Consider the following 19745-nt stretch of genomic DNA (forward strand, 5'->3'; position numbering starts at 1 on the left):
TTATTATTATTATTTATTATTATTTTATTTATTATATTTATATACCACCCTCCCCGGAGGCTCAGAGCGGTTTACATATAACATATGAACAATACATGAATTGTATGTGATGACTCCCATTGCCCTGTAGCTGATCCTTCATCCACACCGCCTGAGTGATTCTCGGGTCCATCCTTAAATGTTGCCTAGACCCCACTAAAACCGCCACTGTGCAAAATTGAGAAGTACCTGGAAAAGGGGGGAAACATTTGGGTTTTAGAACACTTGGGCTTTCAGCACGGCTTTGTATAACTGGATTTTCTTCTTCAGAGGGATACCCTAGATACAGACATCCACATTGACACTGAAGATCAAGGAATGTACAAATACATGTCTTCACAACACCTTTTCAAGCTGCTGGACTGTCTGCAAGAGTCTCATTCATTCTCAAAAGCTTTTAACTCAAATTATGAACAACGGACTGTCCTGTGGAGGGCTGGTAAGCACATAAAAGTGTGAAGCATATAGAGGTTATAAAACGCCTTTCAAGTTTCTCTGCTTCGTGATCCTACAGATTACACTGATTGAAACCTGAAATTGAAAACATTTAAAATGTTCTTCTGATGACATGGAATCATTGCTTTGGTTTTCTTGTTAAATGTGTAATTCAGAGTATTCAGCAAATATACACCACTGGTGTAATAGCTGTTCATGCTGCTTGCATCACTGAATAATTCTTCAGATTTGAGTCTCCGGAACTGAAGCATTAAGATGGTAGAGCCAACTTTGTAAACTTTGGGAATGTCCCTCAAGGCATATTTGTCAGCAGCTCTATAGAATATCATTCTTATTCACACGCTGAACAAAGCCTTATAACTCCTAGCTCAGAGACAAACTACCTGTTTCACATATATCCATGAAATGATAGTGCAAATAAGGGAGTGGCCAGAATTGGAGAGGCAGTAAAATAACAGGGACATTTCACTTTCCCAGCTGCCCGTGGGAATTGCCCTGTCACATTGCCTGAAACTTGCAGGGCATAAAAACTGCTTGAGGGGGGGTTGAGTTAGAAGAGCTGTGGACTACTAAGGGGTTAGCTCTCAACCTCTTGTACTGTCTACAACCAGTTGTCCCACCCCGAGTGGCTTTTCCATTTAGAAAAGGGCTGTTGAGCTGCCATATGTTTCCAAAGATGTCAGCTATCAGTCTGTATGCATCCTGGCATCCATTTATTGGTGTTGATCTCCTTCCACCTACTCAACCCCATCACCTTGAATTAATAAGTCTTGGCTGGCTATGAGAGTTTTTCCCGTGGTGGTTCTGCTCCATGACCAGCTGCCCTAGTGATACAGTATGTAAGGAGGTTGGTTGGGATCCTGTGTCTCCATTCCACATGTGCATTGGTCCGGCCACATCCCAGCTTGCTTCCACCACTGTTAGGACTTCCATTTGTGCAAGGCTTACTGAAAACCAGTGATCTTGCATGAACAAAAATACTCACTTAAGATGAAGTGAACTGCATGGTGGCTGGAACTAAGAGTGTGTGGAACTTGGCTCTAGGATCCAAGCCATAGTACCTGGCTTCCATGGCTCCTGATTTTTGAGCCTTGCAGTGCTAAAAACAGCTAGATCTTTCACTACCAGATCAACATTGAAATCTTAAGAACCAGATCCTGGACCCATTAGGCTCCATAACTAGGCTATTACTGCTCTCTGCTTTCAGATGTGAAATTGGTTTGGCCGTAATTTACATCTCTACGTCAGCTAACTGCCCTTGTTTTTCTAGGATTCAAGGGGAAGTCGAAACCCAATCTTTTAAAACAAGAAACCAGCAGTCTGGCTTGTTGTCTGAGAATCCTTTTCCGAATGTATGTTGATGAAAACCGTAGAGATGCCTGGGATGCTATACAAGAGAGACTTCTGAAGTAAGAATGATTCCCTCCCTTGTAGCATTGGGATGCTGGTTGCTTATGTCTGCAGGATTCGAGTGCCTATAGCAGATTTCTTTTTCCAGGCCCTCCTTTTCACTATAGGAACATGGTTAAGACATGGAACAGGATAAGCACACAGATTGAATGCTTCTGTTTTGTTTTTAATTAAAAGATTTATTTAAAATTTAAACCTATCTACCAAAATTCATATGTTCATATCAAAAGGAGATAAACAAGCAACACCCAAAGTCCAATGAAAATGCCCCCCCCCCAAAAAAAGCCATTTATAAAACATGCAGCAGATTGAATTCTTCTGTTGAAGCTAGTGGATAGGGAGTGTGCGGGTACTCCTAGATATCTGGCTTTGGATGTGTCCACCTCCCATGCCACTCTGTTCAAGGGATCATTGATCTTGATTTCAGTGTGCCGCTGTTTTTCCAGTAAGATAAGCAAAGTTGTTTGGAGGCGAAAAAGGCAAATTTTGGCCCATTATTATTATTATTATTATTGTTGTTGTTGTTGTTATTGTTGTTATTATTGTTATTATTATCTTTCGATTTATTGCCCGCCACTCCCTTACGGCTCGTGGCAGGTTAGAAGTAGAGTCCAAGTAGAATAAGGTGACCAGATTGTTCCACTTCTGGAGGGACATCTGGGGGTACCTGGCAAATTGTACTTATGCTGAAATTTAAAAAATATGTATTACAATACTATTTTTGCGTTCTATGCATTCTATGAAACTTTTTGTTGCTCCATATAGACCAAATTTTTAATCAAGAACCCCCCCGGTCAATGGTGTCCCGCTTTACCAATGTTAAAATCTGGTCACCTTAAAGTAGAAAAATGATCACAAGTCCCCAAGTTGGTCCATCGGGGGGGGGGACCCAAAATCAAAACTGACCCAATAAAATGTCTTTTGTTAACCAGCCTCAAATGTCACAAGAGCAAGGTTCTCTAGAACTCATCAGGCTAGATGTTCAAAAGCAAAAAAAGGAGGGAGGAAGGTTTCAGGGCATGATGAAATGTAGGGAATGTTGCAGATTTAATTCGATTTGATAGCGCTAGATGCTTAATCAGTTGGTGGTCCTGGCCCCAAGGAGGTATGTCTGGCCTCAAGAGGGCCGGGACATTTTCCATCCTGGCCCCTGCTTGGTGGAAGGAGCTCCTAGAACAGTGGTTCTCAACCTTCCTAATGCCGCGACCCTTTAATAGAATTCCTCATGTTGTGGTGATCCCCAACCATAAAATTATGCAAGTGTTCTTTCACAGAAATTAAACCGAAAGTGACCAATGGCTTGAAGATCCATTGTTCATGATTTTCAGGGTTTGGTTTAAGATGATCAGTGCAGTGTCATTGGCAAATCAATTTTAATTTTATATTTTTATCTAATTAATCCATTGTATTTTAAACATTGTTTTATGTAGAATGCTGTGAACTGCCTTGGGCCGGCCCACTGGGAGGGCAGTATCAAAATCAAATAAAGAGCTTCAACTTGTAGCAAAAGCTCCTGGGACAAAGAAGCAGAAAATGGCTATTTCCTTCAGAAAATAATGAAAGCCAGATAGAATTAACTCTTGAATTATTCTACTGCCTTTTGTATGCCAGATGAAGAAACTCACCCCTTTATTGAGTCAGTGACAACACTTACATATTCAGTAAGGTCTTCAGCAGTAGGATTTTGTAAAAAGCAACATTATATTTCCACACATTTAAAAAAAGGGGAGGTATTTTAATTATTTATTATTTCAATTTATTACCCGTCACTCCCATGTGGCTCGTGGTGGGTAACAACAGCCTGAATAAAATCCCCAATAAAACTCCCCTTAAAGCCCCAGACATAAAACACAGAAATCCAAATCACAAATCAAGAAAAGATACAGCAGAAAAAATCCAGTTCCAACAATCAATCCATCCCCCCCCCCCATTAGCAATCTCAGAAAGGGAGGAGAGAAGAGGGGAGCAGATGGAACCTGAAGCCGCCATACACAATGCTCTATCATGAAAGGGGGGTCATATAGATCTTCCTTGGCACGCCGGCCTCAACCATAGACCTGGTGGAAGAGCTCTGTTCTGCAGGCCCTGCAAAACGTCAAAAGCTCCCGCAGCTTTCCTTAAACTCCTCCTTTCCTCCTTTCCTTAAACTGCTCCCATCAAAACCTGCATGTATCACTAGGCTACTCTTCCTTTTTGTATGAACTAAAGTATCCATAATTTCCCTCCAGTGTATGCAGTGAAGCACTGGCCTATTTTATAACTGTGAACTCGGAAAGCCACAGAGAAGCCTGGACGAATCTTTTATTGCTGCTTTTAACAAAAACACTTAAAGTCAGTGATGAAAAGGTAAGAAATGAAGCGGTAAGACACAAGTTTATGCAGAAGATTTCTCCTTGGTTCATACAGTCTTGAGGTCCCAGTCAAGATAAACGATCATTTAACCATCTGGCTTCTAAAAATTACCTTTGGATTAAGCAGAGGGATTTTGTTTTTACATAATGCACAAGGAAGACTACATATACAGATCAAAGATGGAGAAATACCGATAGTCAGTGGCAAGACTCCATGCAGGAAACCTATGAGCAAGCACTTCATGTGCTTAGAACTCTTACAGTTTTGAAATCTGGTACATACTTCAACATCAGTTTGGGTTTCAAGAGATAAGTTTTTATTAACCAAATGCCACGACCAGTGCGCAAGCTGTGGATAGAATGAAGTGGCAGATGTGGAGTTGTCTGAAGACGTTGAAGCCTTTGACTCATTACCACCACATGGAGTTAAAATCCGACATGGGACCTCATTTCTCAAGCGTGTGGGGACCTGATCTGGATTGGGGCTGTGGCTCTTGCTTTCCATTGGGCCATTTTTGTGACCTGAAACAGGAGTTGGGGGGTGCTGCTTGATGCAGTGGCAACTACATGTGCAGCCCACCAGTATATGTACAAACCACCAACAGGGCAAATATCAACTCCTCCCAGGGGCTGTTACAGGTTGGGAAAATGGTATGGGGGAGGGCCGCCCTCTTGAGAATTGAGTTCCAATAAGGAACTCATGTGACTATAAAGTTTCTGTGGTGGCCACCTAATCTTGCTAAACACCATCATGTGATCTCAATTGATCCTCTGCAACACTGAGAGCTAGACCTGATTTGGAATTTCAAATAAACTATATTTCAAATAGGCTATATTTCACCTTAGTTTCATTCATATACCTTTGCACTTTTACTTGAAGCTGCGTGTGTTCTGTAATAGCCTCTGGTTCTGGAAGAGGATCTAGGCTGCTGATTCCAAATGGGTTTAGCAGGACAAAAAAAAAGTCACACTGCTCTGCAAGAAGTATCTGTTTATGTACATGAAGTTATGTAAGAAAAGCAGCCTTCCTGTCTCATAGTCAAAATCACATTCAAGAAAGTGCGACAAGAGATAAGTTAGGCTCAGGAGTCCCTTCTGGCTGCTGGGATTTCCTCAAAACCCCAAAGAGAAACTCACAAAAATGTAGAAGCTGACCAGCCCATTCAGTCGCTCTACCAGTACGGATTGAAATTACTTGGTTCACACCATTTAGAGCCTCAACTGTGGGTCCAAAGGCAACTCCATCCCAACTGCATGGAGCCCAGGCAGTCTTTAATTCAACTTTCTGGGTGAAAAGTTGGGATAGCAGTTGCCTGCTTTCAAGGTTTAATGTGAGGTCAAGCAAAATACAGAGACCCTAAATCACTTTTGTTCTGACAAGAAGAGATTGGTGATGAATGACAACCACACTGCATGACCATCCACTAAATTAAGTATATTATTCCTTGGGCCGTGAGACATGAAGGTTGAATTCTTTTAAGAGGTTGCAAATAGCCACCTTGCTTGTGAGAAGCTGTTCTCAAGCCATTCATCTATAGCTACATGTTGAGATAACAAAATGAAAATGCATTGTTTAGATCATTGGATGGTCAACAAGAAGCAGTTCACAGGCGCAAAGAGTATGCAGTCAGGGGTGCTCTGGCTACTTCATGCCAGTCTCAGAGGACTGGTGGAAATTTTTAGTTATGTTTCTTTCGTTCCACAGAACGTACAGAACAGAAATTTTTAGGAGGGCATTTTTTACAATGAACTAGGAGGAGAATGAAACAGTCCAGGAGGGTGCCTTATAATGAGATGATTGGAGTCCTGGGAATGATTACCTGCTTTTATTACATTGTCCTGTACTGTGTGATCAACTCGGTTTTGTATATAGTATATACATTATTCTGTAATTCTAGCAGTGTTTGGTTCTCTTAAGTGGTCTGCCTGCACTGTTTTATGTCCTGTATAATCTACTTTTGAGTCTCACCAAGAAAGGCTCATAAAGAAGTAAATACATAAAGAAAAGGATCAAGATCTGGCTCACAGGTTGCCAGTTAGCAGATCTACATTAGATGGGTCTTGGTTTGATAAGAAATTAGTGAGTAGGCTTAGTGATGGGTCCAAAACCTGTTGATAGTAGCAGACCAAGATATAGCTATGCCAGAATCGTATAGTAATAACCAAGTCAACAGAAAGTAACTTTTCCCTTTCTCTTGTTTTCGTAAGGTCATTAATTTTTCTCCTCTCTTCTTCTTCCTCCCAAGTTTAAGGCTCACGCGTCAACCTATTACCCCTATCTCTGTGAAATCATGCAGTTCGACCTGATCCCAGAGCTCCGAGCTGTGCTGCGGAAGTTCTTCCTGCGTATAGGTGTAGTGTTCAAAATCTGGATTCCCAAAGAACAGTTACGGACAACTGGGACCCATTCGCTTGCATGGTAGCTCCGTGGCTGCTCTTCCGCAATATCTGTTTAAAGAATGGTGGCAGGAGGAGAGACATTCATAACTAGCAGGTCCGTCTGAAGAAAAAGAAGAAAAACCTTGAGAGCTGCAGGGTTAAACTGATCGAGCTGGTATTTCTGAAGGAAGGAAACCTCGTCCACTCTGGCTTTCCTATAAAATAGCTGTTAGCGTTTTCACAATTTAATGCAGTAAATGTCAAGTCATTCCTATCACTAAGCTTGTCTCTTCAAATCTGTTTGCAATGGTTCCCTCTTTTCATGCCTTTCAGCGAATGCCCCTTAATCTGCTGGAATCGATTAATGAACAGAAACTAATTCCCACAGATAATACTGAATATATTCATATAGGCTTGTGATGTTAGCAAATATATTAAGTTATAAGAAGGGGAGTGAAGATCATTGGAAAAATCGAGCTGGAGTATTTCTCCTTTTTTTTTTCATTGTTGTACATCCAAATTTAAACTGGGTCCTTTTTCTCAAATGGTTTTACGGTGTCTCTTCTTGTAAGCACATGGCACGAGGATGTTTGGGAAGTCTGAGCCAGCAAAAATCCAAAGCAGTATTTGTCTGCACCCATCTATATCTCCAACTAGCTGCGTGTTACAGAGCAAGTGCAGTATGGTAGTACACGATGGGCCATATTGGATTGGCCTGTAGCTGGTAGTTCATTTTCCACCACCTGTGGAAATCCACACTGTGGTCTCCAACTTCAACAAGTCATTTGTGAAGAGATGATGTTACAAACGAAATACGGCCCCCTGAAAACCCAGCACGAGGCCTTTATCACACCCTCTTGATCCAGTTTGAAATCTCTGATAATTTGAGTGGGCAGGTCTGTTGAGAGCTTTGGAAGTCCTTCTGGTTTTTTAAATATTTAATATGGAACAAATGGTAAAATGAAACTGTAAATCTCCGAAGTGCACATGGAATGAATTAAAATTTATACCGGTTGATCAACCCTTTTTTGAGTAGGGCATAGATTAGCGTTTGGGTAGAAGCAATCTATCCTTAAGGTGTGTCGATATATTCTATTTTTTACTGTGGAACTGAGAGAAGTGGTTGTTTGATTGCTTGGTTAGTATCAGTGGTGGTAAAAGGGAGAAAAGTCAGGTTCCTTTTGGGACCACCTGATTAATAAGTGCACATGTACTTGCAATGAAAGTCTGTTAGAGGGCAATAGGATATAAATTAAAAATTTTTATCAGACCAATTCTGTTAGCTCTTCTGACATTTTTGGCTGTAGGATTTTTTTGTTTTCTTTTTTAAGGCCACATTTTAGTATTTTTGGCCCACTGAAGGCAATAGTAGCTTTGTAAGGGATGGCAGGTTAGCACCTGTATAGTTGAATTTGACTTTGATGTAACAAGTATATTATTTGTATGAGAGGGGAAGAAGGAAATGGATTCTGTCCAAGTGTATTAACAATGCAATTGCAAAAGTATTATCAATTACATTTTACGCCACCCATATCTGCAAATGAGAACTGTAAAAGTATTAAAATGGGGTGAGGGGGAGTCATTAACTGTAATTCTAAACAAAGATCTTTTCAAGTGAGTTCCTTTGAAAATGGTGGCTTACAAATTAAAATGAATTTAGCATTGGAGGCCAATGTGTTTGATACTGGAGGACTGGAATTGTTGGCTGAGTTTATTTTATTATTTACTGGCGCTCTCTTTTTGTCACCTTAATTTTTGTTTATAGCTGAGCAGTTTGTGTTTTACATTTATTTTGCTTTGGGTCATCAATAGGATGAGTGAAAACCGTTTCTGAGATTTAATTTCTTTACCAAAGAATTTTACAGTACAAGTACAGCATTTTGTCCCATGTAAAGTATGGTGGCAAAACTAAAGCTAACTTATAAGAAAAGTATCATGGGTAGCACTTAGTTACAGGCAAAAGATTAAGTGCAAAAAAAGAGTCTAACTTTCATTTACGTGGAAAGCAAATTAAGACTTATGTTTTGCAAATCATTTATTTTTATATACTTTTAAAATTCTTTATCTTGCTCCACAATCTTGTAATTGGATTATTTATTTATTTTTCACTGTTATGGTTCTGCTATTAATGTGTAGTTCAAATGTAGCTTGGTCCCATCCCTATTTGTCAAACGTCACCTGTTCCATTTGATTCACTTTAGAAACTTATGGCAGCATTATAACTAATCTTTCAAAATTTGAATGAGAAGTGCAATACATACGGGATTCAAATAGTATCTTCCAAATCTTTGCAATGTAAAATACTGTGAAGCTTTATAGCTGTATGAGATATTTGCTTATATGTAGAATATTCTGATCATAAAACGTAGAACCTTTTAAAAGCCTGAGAGTTAAAGACTTTGTTTCCTTAGGAAACTACGTTTAGCAGTCAACATTTGCATTTTCAACTGGCTGAACTTTAAAGATACTTGGAAAATAAAACTCTAGATTACCATGTGTGTTATCATGGGATGGGAAGAGGCTCCATAACAGCCTTATTCCAGATGTTTTTGAGAGTTCGTGCGTGTATTAGATTTGTAGAGAGTGATGCAGTAGTACATGTAATATCTGAATGTGTTCTTGCAGTGGCTGTTTCTCCAGTATATTCTCTTCTTCCCTTTTTCTGTTTGGCAACACCAAATTCCATGGACAGTCATAACTATGGCATGTATTCTCTGCAGAAATTCCATCTGCTGCCCTTACAATGTCCATGTAATCATGGCTAAGAGATCAAGCAAGCCATGGGACACAGGTGCCCTTTTGTCCTGTTTAGTGCAATCTCCTCTCCCTCCCCCTCCCCCCACCAGCTTTGATCATGGTTAAGAACTGCATTTACACTGTGGTTTATCATATGGAACATTAATAGGCTTTCTCCTTACCCTGGTTGGCAAACCTGCTTCAAGCTGTGAAGATGTGTTCCCTAGTTAATGCTAACCATACTTAGTGGCAGTGCAGATGTAATGCTGAACTATGATTGAAGCAGAAAAGGGAGAAATTTCTACCAGAAAAGACAGGAGTACAGAAGCCTAGTTTGCTCCTGATCTCTTAACCATCATTGCATTATTACTGCAGCGGGCCACCATACTTTCGTTTATATTTTAAACAAGTATTCACAACTTACGGTTACAGAAAAGTTACAAATGGGTATGTAAAATGCAGTGTTACAAAATGTATAAGACCTACATGTAGACGTCTCATTCTGTCAGTACTTGAAGTGGCAACCTGCATGAAACAGGTAAGAAAGAAAAGGGTGAACCTATTGATGAGAGAAGCTGTTAAGATGACTTTAAATTCGATCCCTGCATTATTCTGTGGTGGAGCAAGCAGCATTATCTTCTTTTACGCCCTATCTGAAAGAGAGCTTTTATTTCTGTGAATTCTGAAACATGGAACAAATGCCCAGCACAATTCTTTTAGCTAAAATTCAGTGATTCAACTTCACACCAGGACTATACAGGACACCGATGTCTTAAGCCTGCATGTTTGCACATAAGCTGGCTTAGTTTTAATAAAAATTGATTTAGTCAGGTTAGGTGAAATAGTTTGTATTTTAGAACAGCAGTTTGGTCACTGCTGAAGTTAATGTAAGCCACTCTAAATGGCCAGGAAAATTTTTGCCCCTGAAAATTTTAGAATGAACCGAATGATGCGACGTGATCCATGGCTTTCGAAGCGAACAACAAAGTAGTGACATTCCCTAAATGTCTTGACATTTGTCCAGAATATCTTTGCAACTTTAAATAAACTATACTTTGTGCAAATGTTTTATCTCTATAATGCCTAAAATGAGTTACGAGCTACTTTTTCTTAAGAGATCTTCTATTATGAAGTGCATTTAATATCATTAAGTTAATGAAAAGCATTCCTTGCCCGATGGATGTATACATTTTTGAGAGAATAGCAGAATAATTATATAATATGAAAAGTGATGTAAAGTTTTTTACATAAAATATTATGTATAATACTGTTGTATTCCATGCTTTAATCAGGTGGTAAATAAAGTTTAAAAACAAATGTCAGTTTTTAAATGTAGTGATTTAACGCTTTGTTTACATCCAGTCTGCTGGTGACACTGAAGGCTTTTCAAGAGGAAAACAGAAGCATGGTTCAGCTGTAGCAGTAGATCTTGAGAGTGCTTCAGGCTTGTTCATACGAATTATTTGATGTGGCTTTTGTTATTTCCAGGATTGCAACCTATAGTTTGGCATTTGATCTGAACTGGAGTGAACTACATTAAGCATTTTCTCTACAAAACAACAATGTGTGTAATACATATGGGAGTGGAACTGTCTTTGCTCTGAACAGGAAAACACCTCTCACCAAATACCCTTGTTCCCATGGAGGAAATGGCTAGTTTGGAGCGTGGAATCTGTAGCATGATAGTCTTCTGAAGTCCTGCTCCTCAAAGTCCCCAATCCTCTAAGAATTTGCCTACCTACCCTGTCTCCTCCCCACACAACCTTTATCTGCCCGCCTCCCTGGCATTCTGTACCTAAGAAAACTGTCCAGTTATGTAGTGGAAGCCACTGGGCCAGGGCTGCTTGCATGACAGGGAATCCACAAGTACTTGTGGAAACAGGTGCCTCACTTTCCCTGTACTCCCTTCTCCACACTATTTACTCTTTCGCTCCCTTCCCCCCATATTATCCCCCTTTATTTGCCTCAGCGTCTTCTAAACTAGTCACCAACCTAACTTTTATTTTCCTTCCCATCTTGAGCTATATTCTTTATTACATTCATATCCTGTCTTTCTCCACAGTAGGAACAAAGTGGCTTACATTATTCTCTCCTTTTTATCCACAAAGCAGCCCTGTGAGGTAGATTAAAGGATGTGACTGGTCGAAAATCACCCAGTGAGTTTCAACAGCAAGATAGGGATTGGAATCTGGGTCTCACAGATCCTAATCTCAACCTCTAACTGCTATACCACACCGGCTATCATACGGTGGCTGCTGTTGTACAGTAGAAAACAGCCAGGCCTAGTTGAGTTATGCAAGTCAAGTGGTATCTGTCATCCAGAGGTTGCTGCCAGGCCAAGGATTGCCAGCCATCAGGTGGGGTCTGGAAATACCTTTCAATGACAAACTCCAGACAACAGAGGTTTGTTCACCTGGAGAAAATGTCTACTTTGAGGGTAGATTCCATGGGATTATATCCAGCTGAGTGCCTCCCCTTCCCAAACCCTGCCCTTCTCAGACCACTACAGATTCTTCAGGAATTTCCCAACCTGGAGCTGGCAACCCTAGCCAGGCCCAAGCAGTCTTCCCTCAAAAGCCAAACTAGGTCTGGAAAGAGTCCCGCGTTCTCCCCCTGCTTTTACTGACAACCAAGCTTTGAAAATGCTGTGGTTGCCTAGAAATATGCCACCGAGGGATTATAAAATTGCATTTTTTCTGCAAGCCTGGTGTCACCAGATTTAAGTACCCAAATAATCGATTATATGCAAAACTAGGAAAACATGGCACCAAACTATCACTCGTTTTAGAATCCCAGTCACATAGATATCATTTATTGCTGTTCCCCTTCCTCCAAGTAAACTGGCATATACAGCTCTCCCTTTTATCCTCTGAGGTAGGTCAGGCTAGACAGAAGAGCCCCGCTGAATTAGACCAGACCAATGGTCCACCTAGTTCAGCCTCCTAATTACATAATTTACCAACCGGTTTTTCTGCAGGGTTAAAAAGTACATCAGTGCCTCTTCACATTCAGATGTTTACTGCTTCTAGATATGAAGGCTTCCTTTAGTAAAAATGGTCATAGCCCTTTGCTGGAACTCTCCACTATGAATTAAATTGGTTTTTTAAGTGTGCTTGTGTTGTATGTCTCCCTGACCTGGATAGCCCAGGCTAGCCGGATATTGGAAACCAAGCAGAGTCAGCCATAGCTAGCATTTGGATAGGAAACTATCAAGGAATACTGGGGTTGATAAACAGAGGCAGGCAATGGCAAACTAACCAGATTAGGCAGCCAAATTTGTTGGTTATTCTTAGTATTTAATTTCTTAGGGGTAATAGCCTTACTGTTTATTTTTAGAATTTTAATATGTAATTAAATTACCAAAATTAAAAAAAACCCTCGGAGCAGTCTAGAAATTGAATAATCTCATATGAATAATTATCTGAATGTCTTTTGGCCTGAAAATCCAACTGGGTTGCCAAAAAAGAAAAGGCTCATAGTCGCTTCACCCATTGGCTGCAAGCTCCACAATTGAATTACTCATTGAGTAACAAGGTATTTCCTTTTGTCTGTAATAAATCTATTGTCCATTGACTTATTGATGTCCCTGAGGTTGAGTTCTTAAGGGAGGAGTGAGAAGCTATCACCGCATCATTTCATAAACCTCTATCATTAACCCCCTTGTCTCTTTTGTAAAGTGAAAAGCCTTTCCTCATAAGGAAGGCTCTCCAGCCCCTGAATAATTTCTGTTGTGCATTGCTGGACTAAGTCATGGTGAGTAGCCTAATATTACCCAGCGAGGTATATAGCTGAGCTAGGAACTCAGTCTCCCTTTCTCAAGCCCTAATGCAATGCTCACTACTCAAAAGAAGTGAGCAGTGACTCACAAAAGCTCATACCCTGCCACATATTTTGTTAGTCCTTAAAGGTGCTACTGGACTCCTGCTTCCTTTCTGCTGCTACAGACAAACATGACTCCACATCTCCATCTACTCAAAACACTGGCTCAGATTACTAAACTGAGGATACCGATCCTGCAGTTACTCTAGATAAGTGGTTCTCAAATTTTATGAAGTGATATCCGTTTCTGAATGCACTGGGGTTTTTCTGCATGAGACTAATTTGTGCCATAACGATATGCTACTTGACAAAAAGGTAGACTGACAAGGTTAAACAGTGGTCTGGTCTCTCTGTAAAACAATGAAATGGCAGAGTCACAGACTATGAGCCTCCTATAAACAAGGATATTTCTTTTGGATGGGAAGAAGGCATCTTGGATAATGGAAGTCAATCCATAAAAGCTTGTATGAGGTAATAAGAACTAGGTTTGAAGGCTGCTGAAGACTCTAGTTTGTTTCCACATTGTTTTATTGTTCCACTATCTTAACCCCGCCCCCCCCCCCATGCAAAGGATAATCTCTCCTGGTATGAACTCATGCGTTTTTACTCAGATCACGAGTAACAATTATTTCAGCCCCTACAAAGTAGAGAGTTTTGGACTCTCTGTGGCCATTATGTCTCCCAGAACAAGCAATTTCTGTCTCTATTCCAGTTCCAATGTGGAATGTTCATAGTGCATTTGTTGTCTCAAGACTTGAGGCAGCATGGTGTAGTGGCTAAGGTCGGTGGTCTCTAATCTGGCAAACTAGGCTTTCCCCCCACTCCACCTACAGCCAGCTGGGTGAACTTGGGCCAGTTGCAGTTCTTTCAGTGCTCTCTCAACCCCACCTACCTCACAAGGGATCCGTTGTAGAGAGAGGAAAGAATAGAATCATAAATCATAGAGTTGGAAGGGGCCATACAGACCATCTAGTCCAACCCCCTGCTCAACGCAGGATCAGCCCAAAGCATCCTAAAGAATCCAAGAAAAGTGTATATCCAACCTTTGCTTGAAGACTGCTAGTGAGGGGGAGCTCACCACCTCCTTAGGCAGCCTATTCCACTGCTGAAAGGTAAGCGATTGTAAGACACTTTGGAGACTCCTCCAGGTAGTGAAAATCAGGGTCTAAAAAAACCCTGTTTATTTGGCCTGCTGAATTTTATGAGGGGTAGCAGCGTGTTGCAGGTATTACATTTAAGGTATTGCATATACCGCCTCCTGGGAGGGCTGTATATAAATTAAGTAAATAATGCTTTAATCTGTGTTATCTTTGGCCTTGTAAACTGCGGTATATGGCAGGAGACGACTTTGGAGACTACCCACCATAAGCATTTGTGTTTCATGTTGGTTCGGCCGCTGCTACCTGACCCGAGTTACAGTTACCTGGAAGAAAGGTGCGCCTATCCCTGTTTTGAATAACACAAAATACGGAGAAAAGGGTTCGGCGAGAACCTCTCTTACATCACCCCCCCCCCCCCCAAATGCTGGCGTCTGAAGCCAGCTCCCCCAAGCAGCCCCGGCCCATCTGCCCTCCAGCCAAGGCGACGAGGCCATTCCGTGCAGCCGCGCTGGGCTCCCTCGACGCGGCTTGGCCAGACTCCGTTGCATGCTGGGACGGCACTGCGAAGATGCGGTTCGTCCGCCTCAGGAAGGACCGCGCTTGCGATTGGCTGGCTTCCGTGGAGGAACCGGCCCGTGATTGGCTCCCGGCGGGAAAGCGGCACGGCGTCCGCGACATTACGTCAGCGCGCCTCCGCCGCGCCCTCTCACCGAGGTTTGAATGTGAAGCGGAGCTACAGGAGGCGTTGCTGCTGCTCCTGTCGCCGCCGCCAGTGTTGTCGGGAGACCCGTCAGGTGAGGGTGCGTCGCTGGCAGCGGTAGCCTGCCTCTCCTTCCCCGGAAGCTGAGAGAAGAGGAAGGGGGGAGCCGGGAGGGCCCTTCGAGGCTCCCGTGTTTTCCTTGGGTGGTGGTCGGGCTGTGGGCCCGCAGAACTACGGAGGGAAGCAACTGAACTTGCTATGTCCATCGGACCCGCCCCTTTTTGGCTACGCGCGCCGGCGTTGGTTCCTGGGCCTGTTCCGCAATGTAAGGGCCGCGTTGATTGGCCTTCGAAACTGTCACTCTGGCGGGTGACGGGCTAGTGTGGCCTGAACAGCCTCAATCACACTGCCTCTCTCTCACCCCCCCCCTCCATTTTCCTTCCCTCGCTAACGACCCAGGAGGAGTAAGCTCATCTTTTGACACCTTGAGCCTGGCTGGAAGGAAAGAAGGCCTTCATCCCCACGAGAGAAATAGGTAGGGGGAATGTAAAGAGCAGCTAGTGAACCTTGATACCTTTTTGAAACAAGCTGGGGTGTATTGGAGACCTTTATGGAAATACCGCCCCCCCCCCCTAATACGAGGTGGGCAAAGGTTTGGTGGAAGTACCAAGTTGTAAGAGAAAGCTAGGTCTACACATGCTCAAAGCATGCTGTTTCTTTAAAGCTCAGCATGCTTAAAGCACTCTGCTCCCATTTTGCAAGTATACCTTGCATCCTTCTTGGGTAAAGGTCTTTCACACCACCTATTACCTGTTCCTTCTAAGTGGACATGCCAGGGACTTTCTGCATGAAATGTTGGGGGCATTGGTGCTGTACCTGAGCCACAGCCAACCTTGATGTTTGCCCTGTAATCAGTGGGATCATCAGGAAATTGCTGTATCCTTAAGGGTGTGATTGCATTCACCACAATTTTAAGTGCTTGGAAATAGATCCAATTTATTTCAGTGCAACTTCAGTAAAGATTGGATCTGAGAAGTGCCCTTTTGTTATTTTGCTAAAATTCCCTTGGTTTTGGGGGATGCACTAAGCACGCTGGCGAAAAGGGCTTCTGCAGAGTGCAGAAACTGTTCTTTTTGTTGTTGTTGTTGTTGTTGTTGTTGTGTGAACATGCCCATATGTTATCAACAAAAAATATAATTGGGCAAGTCCTCTTAGGTGTGTTCTTGAAGTATCTGAATTGCTTTCCCTCGTTTTATTGTTTTTCTGTCTATAGAAATATTGATGGTTGGCTTTCTGTTCTCTCTTTGTTCTAAAGTGCCCTGTATACTGCATAAATATTTGGAAATAAAATTTTGTTTAGAATAGTAGTCATCAATCAGTTACTGCTGAGAGTAACCATTCAACATCTTGGAGTAACAAATCAATTTAAGGGAATTTTTATACGCTTGTAAAATAAATTTTATGAGCTGTTCACTGAGGTGAGGTCTATAATATACAGGAGAATCTCTAGAAATTAGTAGAAACTGAGCTGTCTGTTTTGATTCCACAGGCAGAATGAGTTAGAGCGGTTTCTCAGTGGAACAGGCTTCCTCCGGAGGTGGTGGATTCTCCATCTTTGGAAAATTTTAAACAGAGGCTGGATAGCCATCTTGTGGAGAGGCTGATTCTGTGAAGGCTCAAGGGGGTGGCAGGTTAGAGTGGATTAGTGATAGGGTTGAGAGTGTCCTGCACTAAGCAGGGGGTTGGAATAGATCAGTGGTCCCCAACCTGTGGGCTGCGGCCCGGTGTCGGGCTGCGAAGGCCATGGCGCCGGGCCGCGGCTCCCTCTCCCCGCCCCCCCCGCAGTAAAAAACTTCCCAGGCCGCAAGCTTGCGGCCCGGGAAGCTTCTTACTGCGGGAGGGCGGGGAGAGGAAATCAGGACCGCGCATGCACGAATGCGCCATGCGCGGCCGGAATTGCGCATGCGCGGCACTTTTGTGCATGCGCGAAAGTGCAGTGCATACGCGATTTCGGCTGCGCGTGACGCATTTGCGCATGTGCGATGCGCGGGGGCGGCCCGTGGCCCTGCCGTTCCCCAGCCTCAGAAAGGTTGGGGACCACTGGACTAGATGACCCAGGAGGTCCCTTCCTAGTCTACAATTCAATGATTTTGGTATTGCTTGTGCTTATTAGTAAGTGGAATAAATAAGTGGTTATAAATGTCTCATAATGTTGATTTTGAACTGTTTATCTTTGGTATGGATGTTTTTGTCTAGATTCATCTTTAATCTGTTGACTTCCCCCCCCTCAAACACTACTTCCAAGTTCTGACTCAGAAAAGGAAGCCCAGCAATTCCTGAGTGTGTGGTCAATGCAACACAGATGCCTGTGTCATTTATGTTCATTTGTACCCCCCCTTTCTCGCAAATTGACTTACATTGTTATCTCTCCATTTTATCCTTGCAACAACCCAGTGAGATAGGTTAGGTTGAGAGAGTGTGACTTGCACAAGGTCGTCCAATGAGCTTCATTGAACAAATGGGAAGCATTCTACCATACCCCACATTGGCTTTTTCTTTCTTATCAGTATTTTGATGTCTTTTTATTCTGAATTCCAAAAGGTATATAGTATGTTCTAGCAAAACAAGCATCTTGTAAAAAGTAAGATGTATTATGTATACAAATACTCATTCTCATGCTTTAAAATCTTACTCTCTGGGTGGCTACAAGACCGTTTTTTGTTTTAACAACCTTCAAAACTACAGATCATCACTTTGAAGAGCTTCAGTCAGATATATAAAAGCTTGCATAATTGTATCAGCTAGCACGCTGAACTGGTCAGAGTATTGAACTAGGATCTGGAATACCCAGAGTCAAATCTCCGCTACCATGGAAACTCGCTGGGTGACCGTGGGCCAGTCACACATTCTCAGCCTAGCCTAACTCATGAGGTGAGAATGTTGTAAGTCACTTTGTGTTTCTGTTGTGGAGAAAATATGCCTGTTGCAAACATCCCAGCTCCCACTGAGCTGACCTCATTAATGGTCATCTTCTGATAATTATTTCAGAAGAGAGAGGGAGTCCATTGGAGAGCCAACCATGATAAACATGATAAATATTAAGCGAATGATGTTGTTCATAGTGTCAGAATTCAGTGATAGTTTCAACAAGTTTAACCTTATGTATATCGATGATATAGAGATAATCTAATGCTATTAAAGCTGCTGGTAATCTTTTTGCAATCTATGGCTACCATAAAAAATGGAGAGGAAAGACACCAAGTCTGCTTTAATTTCCTTTGCATCCTCATCTGCTAGAGTAGTGGTCCCCAACCACCGGGCCGTGGCCTGGTGCCGGGCCATGAAAGCCCTGGCACTGGGCCACGGCTCCCTCTCCCCGCCCCCCTCCTCAGTAAAAAACTTCCCAGGCCGCAAGCTTGCAGCCCGGCAAGCTTCTTACTGTGGGGGGGGGGAGAGGGTAGCAGGTCCGCGTATGCGCATTGTGCATGCGCAGCCGGGCTGCACGTGCGCATATGCACCATGTGCGGCCAAATCGTGCTTGTGCAGCACTTGCACACATGCGTGATAGTGCCGCGCATAAACGATTTCAGCCGCGCGTGTGCTGCCAGGCGTGCTTGGCATGCGCATGCGGGCAATCACCCTCCTTGCTGCTGCCGGTCCCCAGCCTCAAAAAGGTTGGGGACCACTGTGCTAGAGCATGCCAGTTTCCATTAGGATCTGTAAGTGCCTAGGATCTAGTCCGCTGTCTGCAGCTCTTTGAAACTTGTTCCTGAGTTTACCAGGAATGTCAAAGTACCCTAATTTCTGGGTAGGTTTTTTTCCTGTATAAAATTAGCCAGTACCATTGTATGGAAAATGATCAAATACCATATTTTTCCTTTTTAAAGAAAAAACAACATTGTTTACCAATGTAAATTAGTAACAAAATGAAATGCCACCAGTTAAATTAGGCAGGTACAGAGTCCTAATAAGTTTTTCTCAGATTTTTCCAAGGAACTGTGCATTGGGATACCTGTGCATTATTGTACCTATGCGCATGCACACAAACAATAACTCAGTTGCCTTCTCCATGCTTCATAGAGAGACCAAGATCTAAATATTTATAATAAATTAAACATACAATATTAAGTGTGCCTTATTGCAATTTTTATGAGCGTCTTGTGCCGCAGAGTGATAAGGCAGCAAACATGCAGTCTGAAAGCTCTGCCCATGAGGCTGGGAGTTCAATCCCAGCAGCCGGCTCAAGGTTGACTCAGTCTTTCATCCTTCTGAGGTCGGTAAAATGAGTACCCAGCTTGCTGGGGGGTAAATGGTAATGACTAGGGAAGGCACTGGCAAACCACCCCATATTGAGTCTGCCATGAAAATGCTAGAGGGCGTCACCCCAAGGGTCAGACATGACCCGGTGCTTGCACAGAGGATACCTTAACCTTATTGCAATTTTTATATTTTTCTGTCCAGCTTCCTTTTTGTTATTGAAAAACAACTGGATGATTTATATAACTTCAGTGGGTTCTGTGAGACTCATGGGAGGAATCGCAATTCGCCCCTCCCAATTGCCAAGCCCAATGCAGGTCTAGAACTCACCTTTGAGATCAACCACAGAAAACATCATTTTATTTGGAGGGGGGGGGGTTATCTGCACATCAGTCCATACTTGGCTATTAGATATGAAGATGTCAAATTAACACCGTTGAATTATTTTGTTGACAAAGCATTTGTCATTACGTATATTTGTATTCATCTTTCTTTGCT

At 42.5% G+C, this 19745-nt stretch overlaps 2 protein-coding genes across 6 annotated transcripts in view; both read left to right on the forward strand.

The window, feature by feature from the left end:
- Nucleotides 1-10688, forward strand: part of ARFGEF2 (ARF guanine nucleotide exchange factor 2) — a 63373-nt gene extending 52685 nt beyond the window's left edge. For all 3 annotated transcript variants that reach the window (XM_077335566.1, XM_077335567.1, XM_077335569.1), the window contains 4 exons: nucleotides 310-478; nucleotides 1766-1904; nucleotides 4134-4251; nucleotides 6503-10688. In XM_077335566.1, coding sequence (XP_077191681.1) covers nucleotides 310-478; nucleotides 1766-1904; nucleotides 4134-4251; nucleotides 6503-6679 — 603 coding nt within the window. In that variant the 3' untranslated portion in view covers nucleotides 6680-10688. The remainder of the gene's footprint in view (nucleotides 1-309; nucleotides 479-1765; nucleotides 1905-4133; nucleotides 4252-6502) is intronic.
- A 4222-nt stretch (nucleotides 10689-14910) lies between these two features.
- The window catches only part of CSE1L (chromosome segregation 1 like), a 33910-nt gene continuing 29075 nt past the window's right edge, over nucleotides 14911-19745 (forward strand). Inside the window, exons 1-2 of one of the 3 annotated variants that reach the window (XM_077335572.1) lie at nucleotides 15003-15084; nucleotides 15450-15525. The gene's annotated coding sequence lies outside the window, so the exon portion shown is untranslated. Of the gene's footprint in view, nucleotides 15091-15449; nucleotides 15526-19745 lie in introns of all 3 variants that reach the window. The other 2 variants (XM_077335571.1, XM_077335570.1) reach the window with 2 other exon arrangements.

This window comes from Paroedura picta, chromosome 4, assembly GCF_049243985.1.
Source record: "Paroedura picta isolate Pp20150507F chromosome 4, Ppicta_v3.0, whole genome shotgun sequence".
NCBI lineage: Eukaryota > Metazoa > Chordata > Lepidosauria > Squamata > Gekkonidae > Paroedura > Paroedura picta.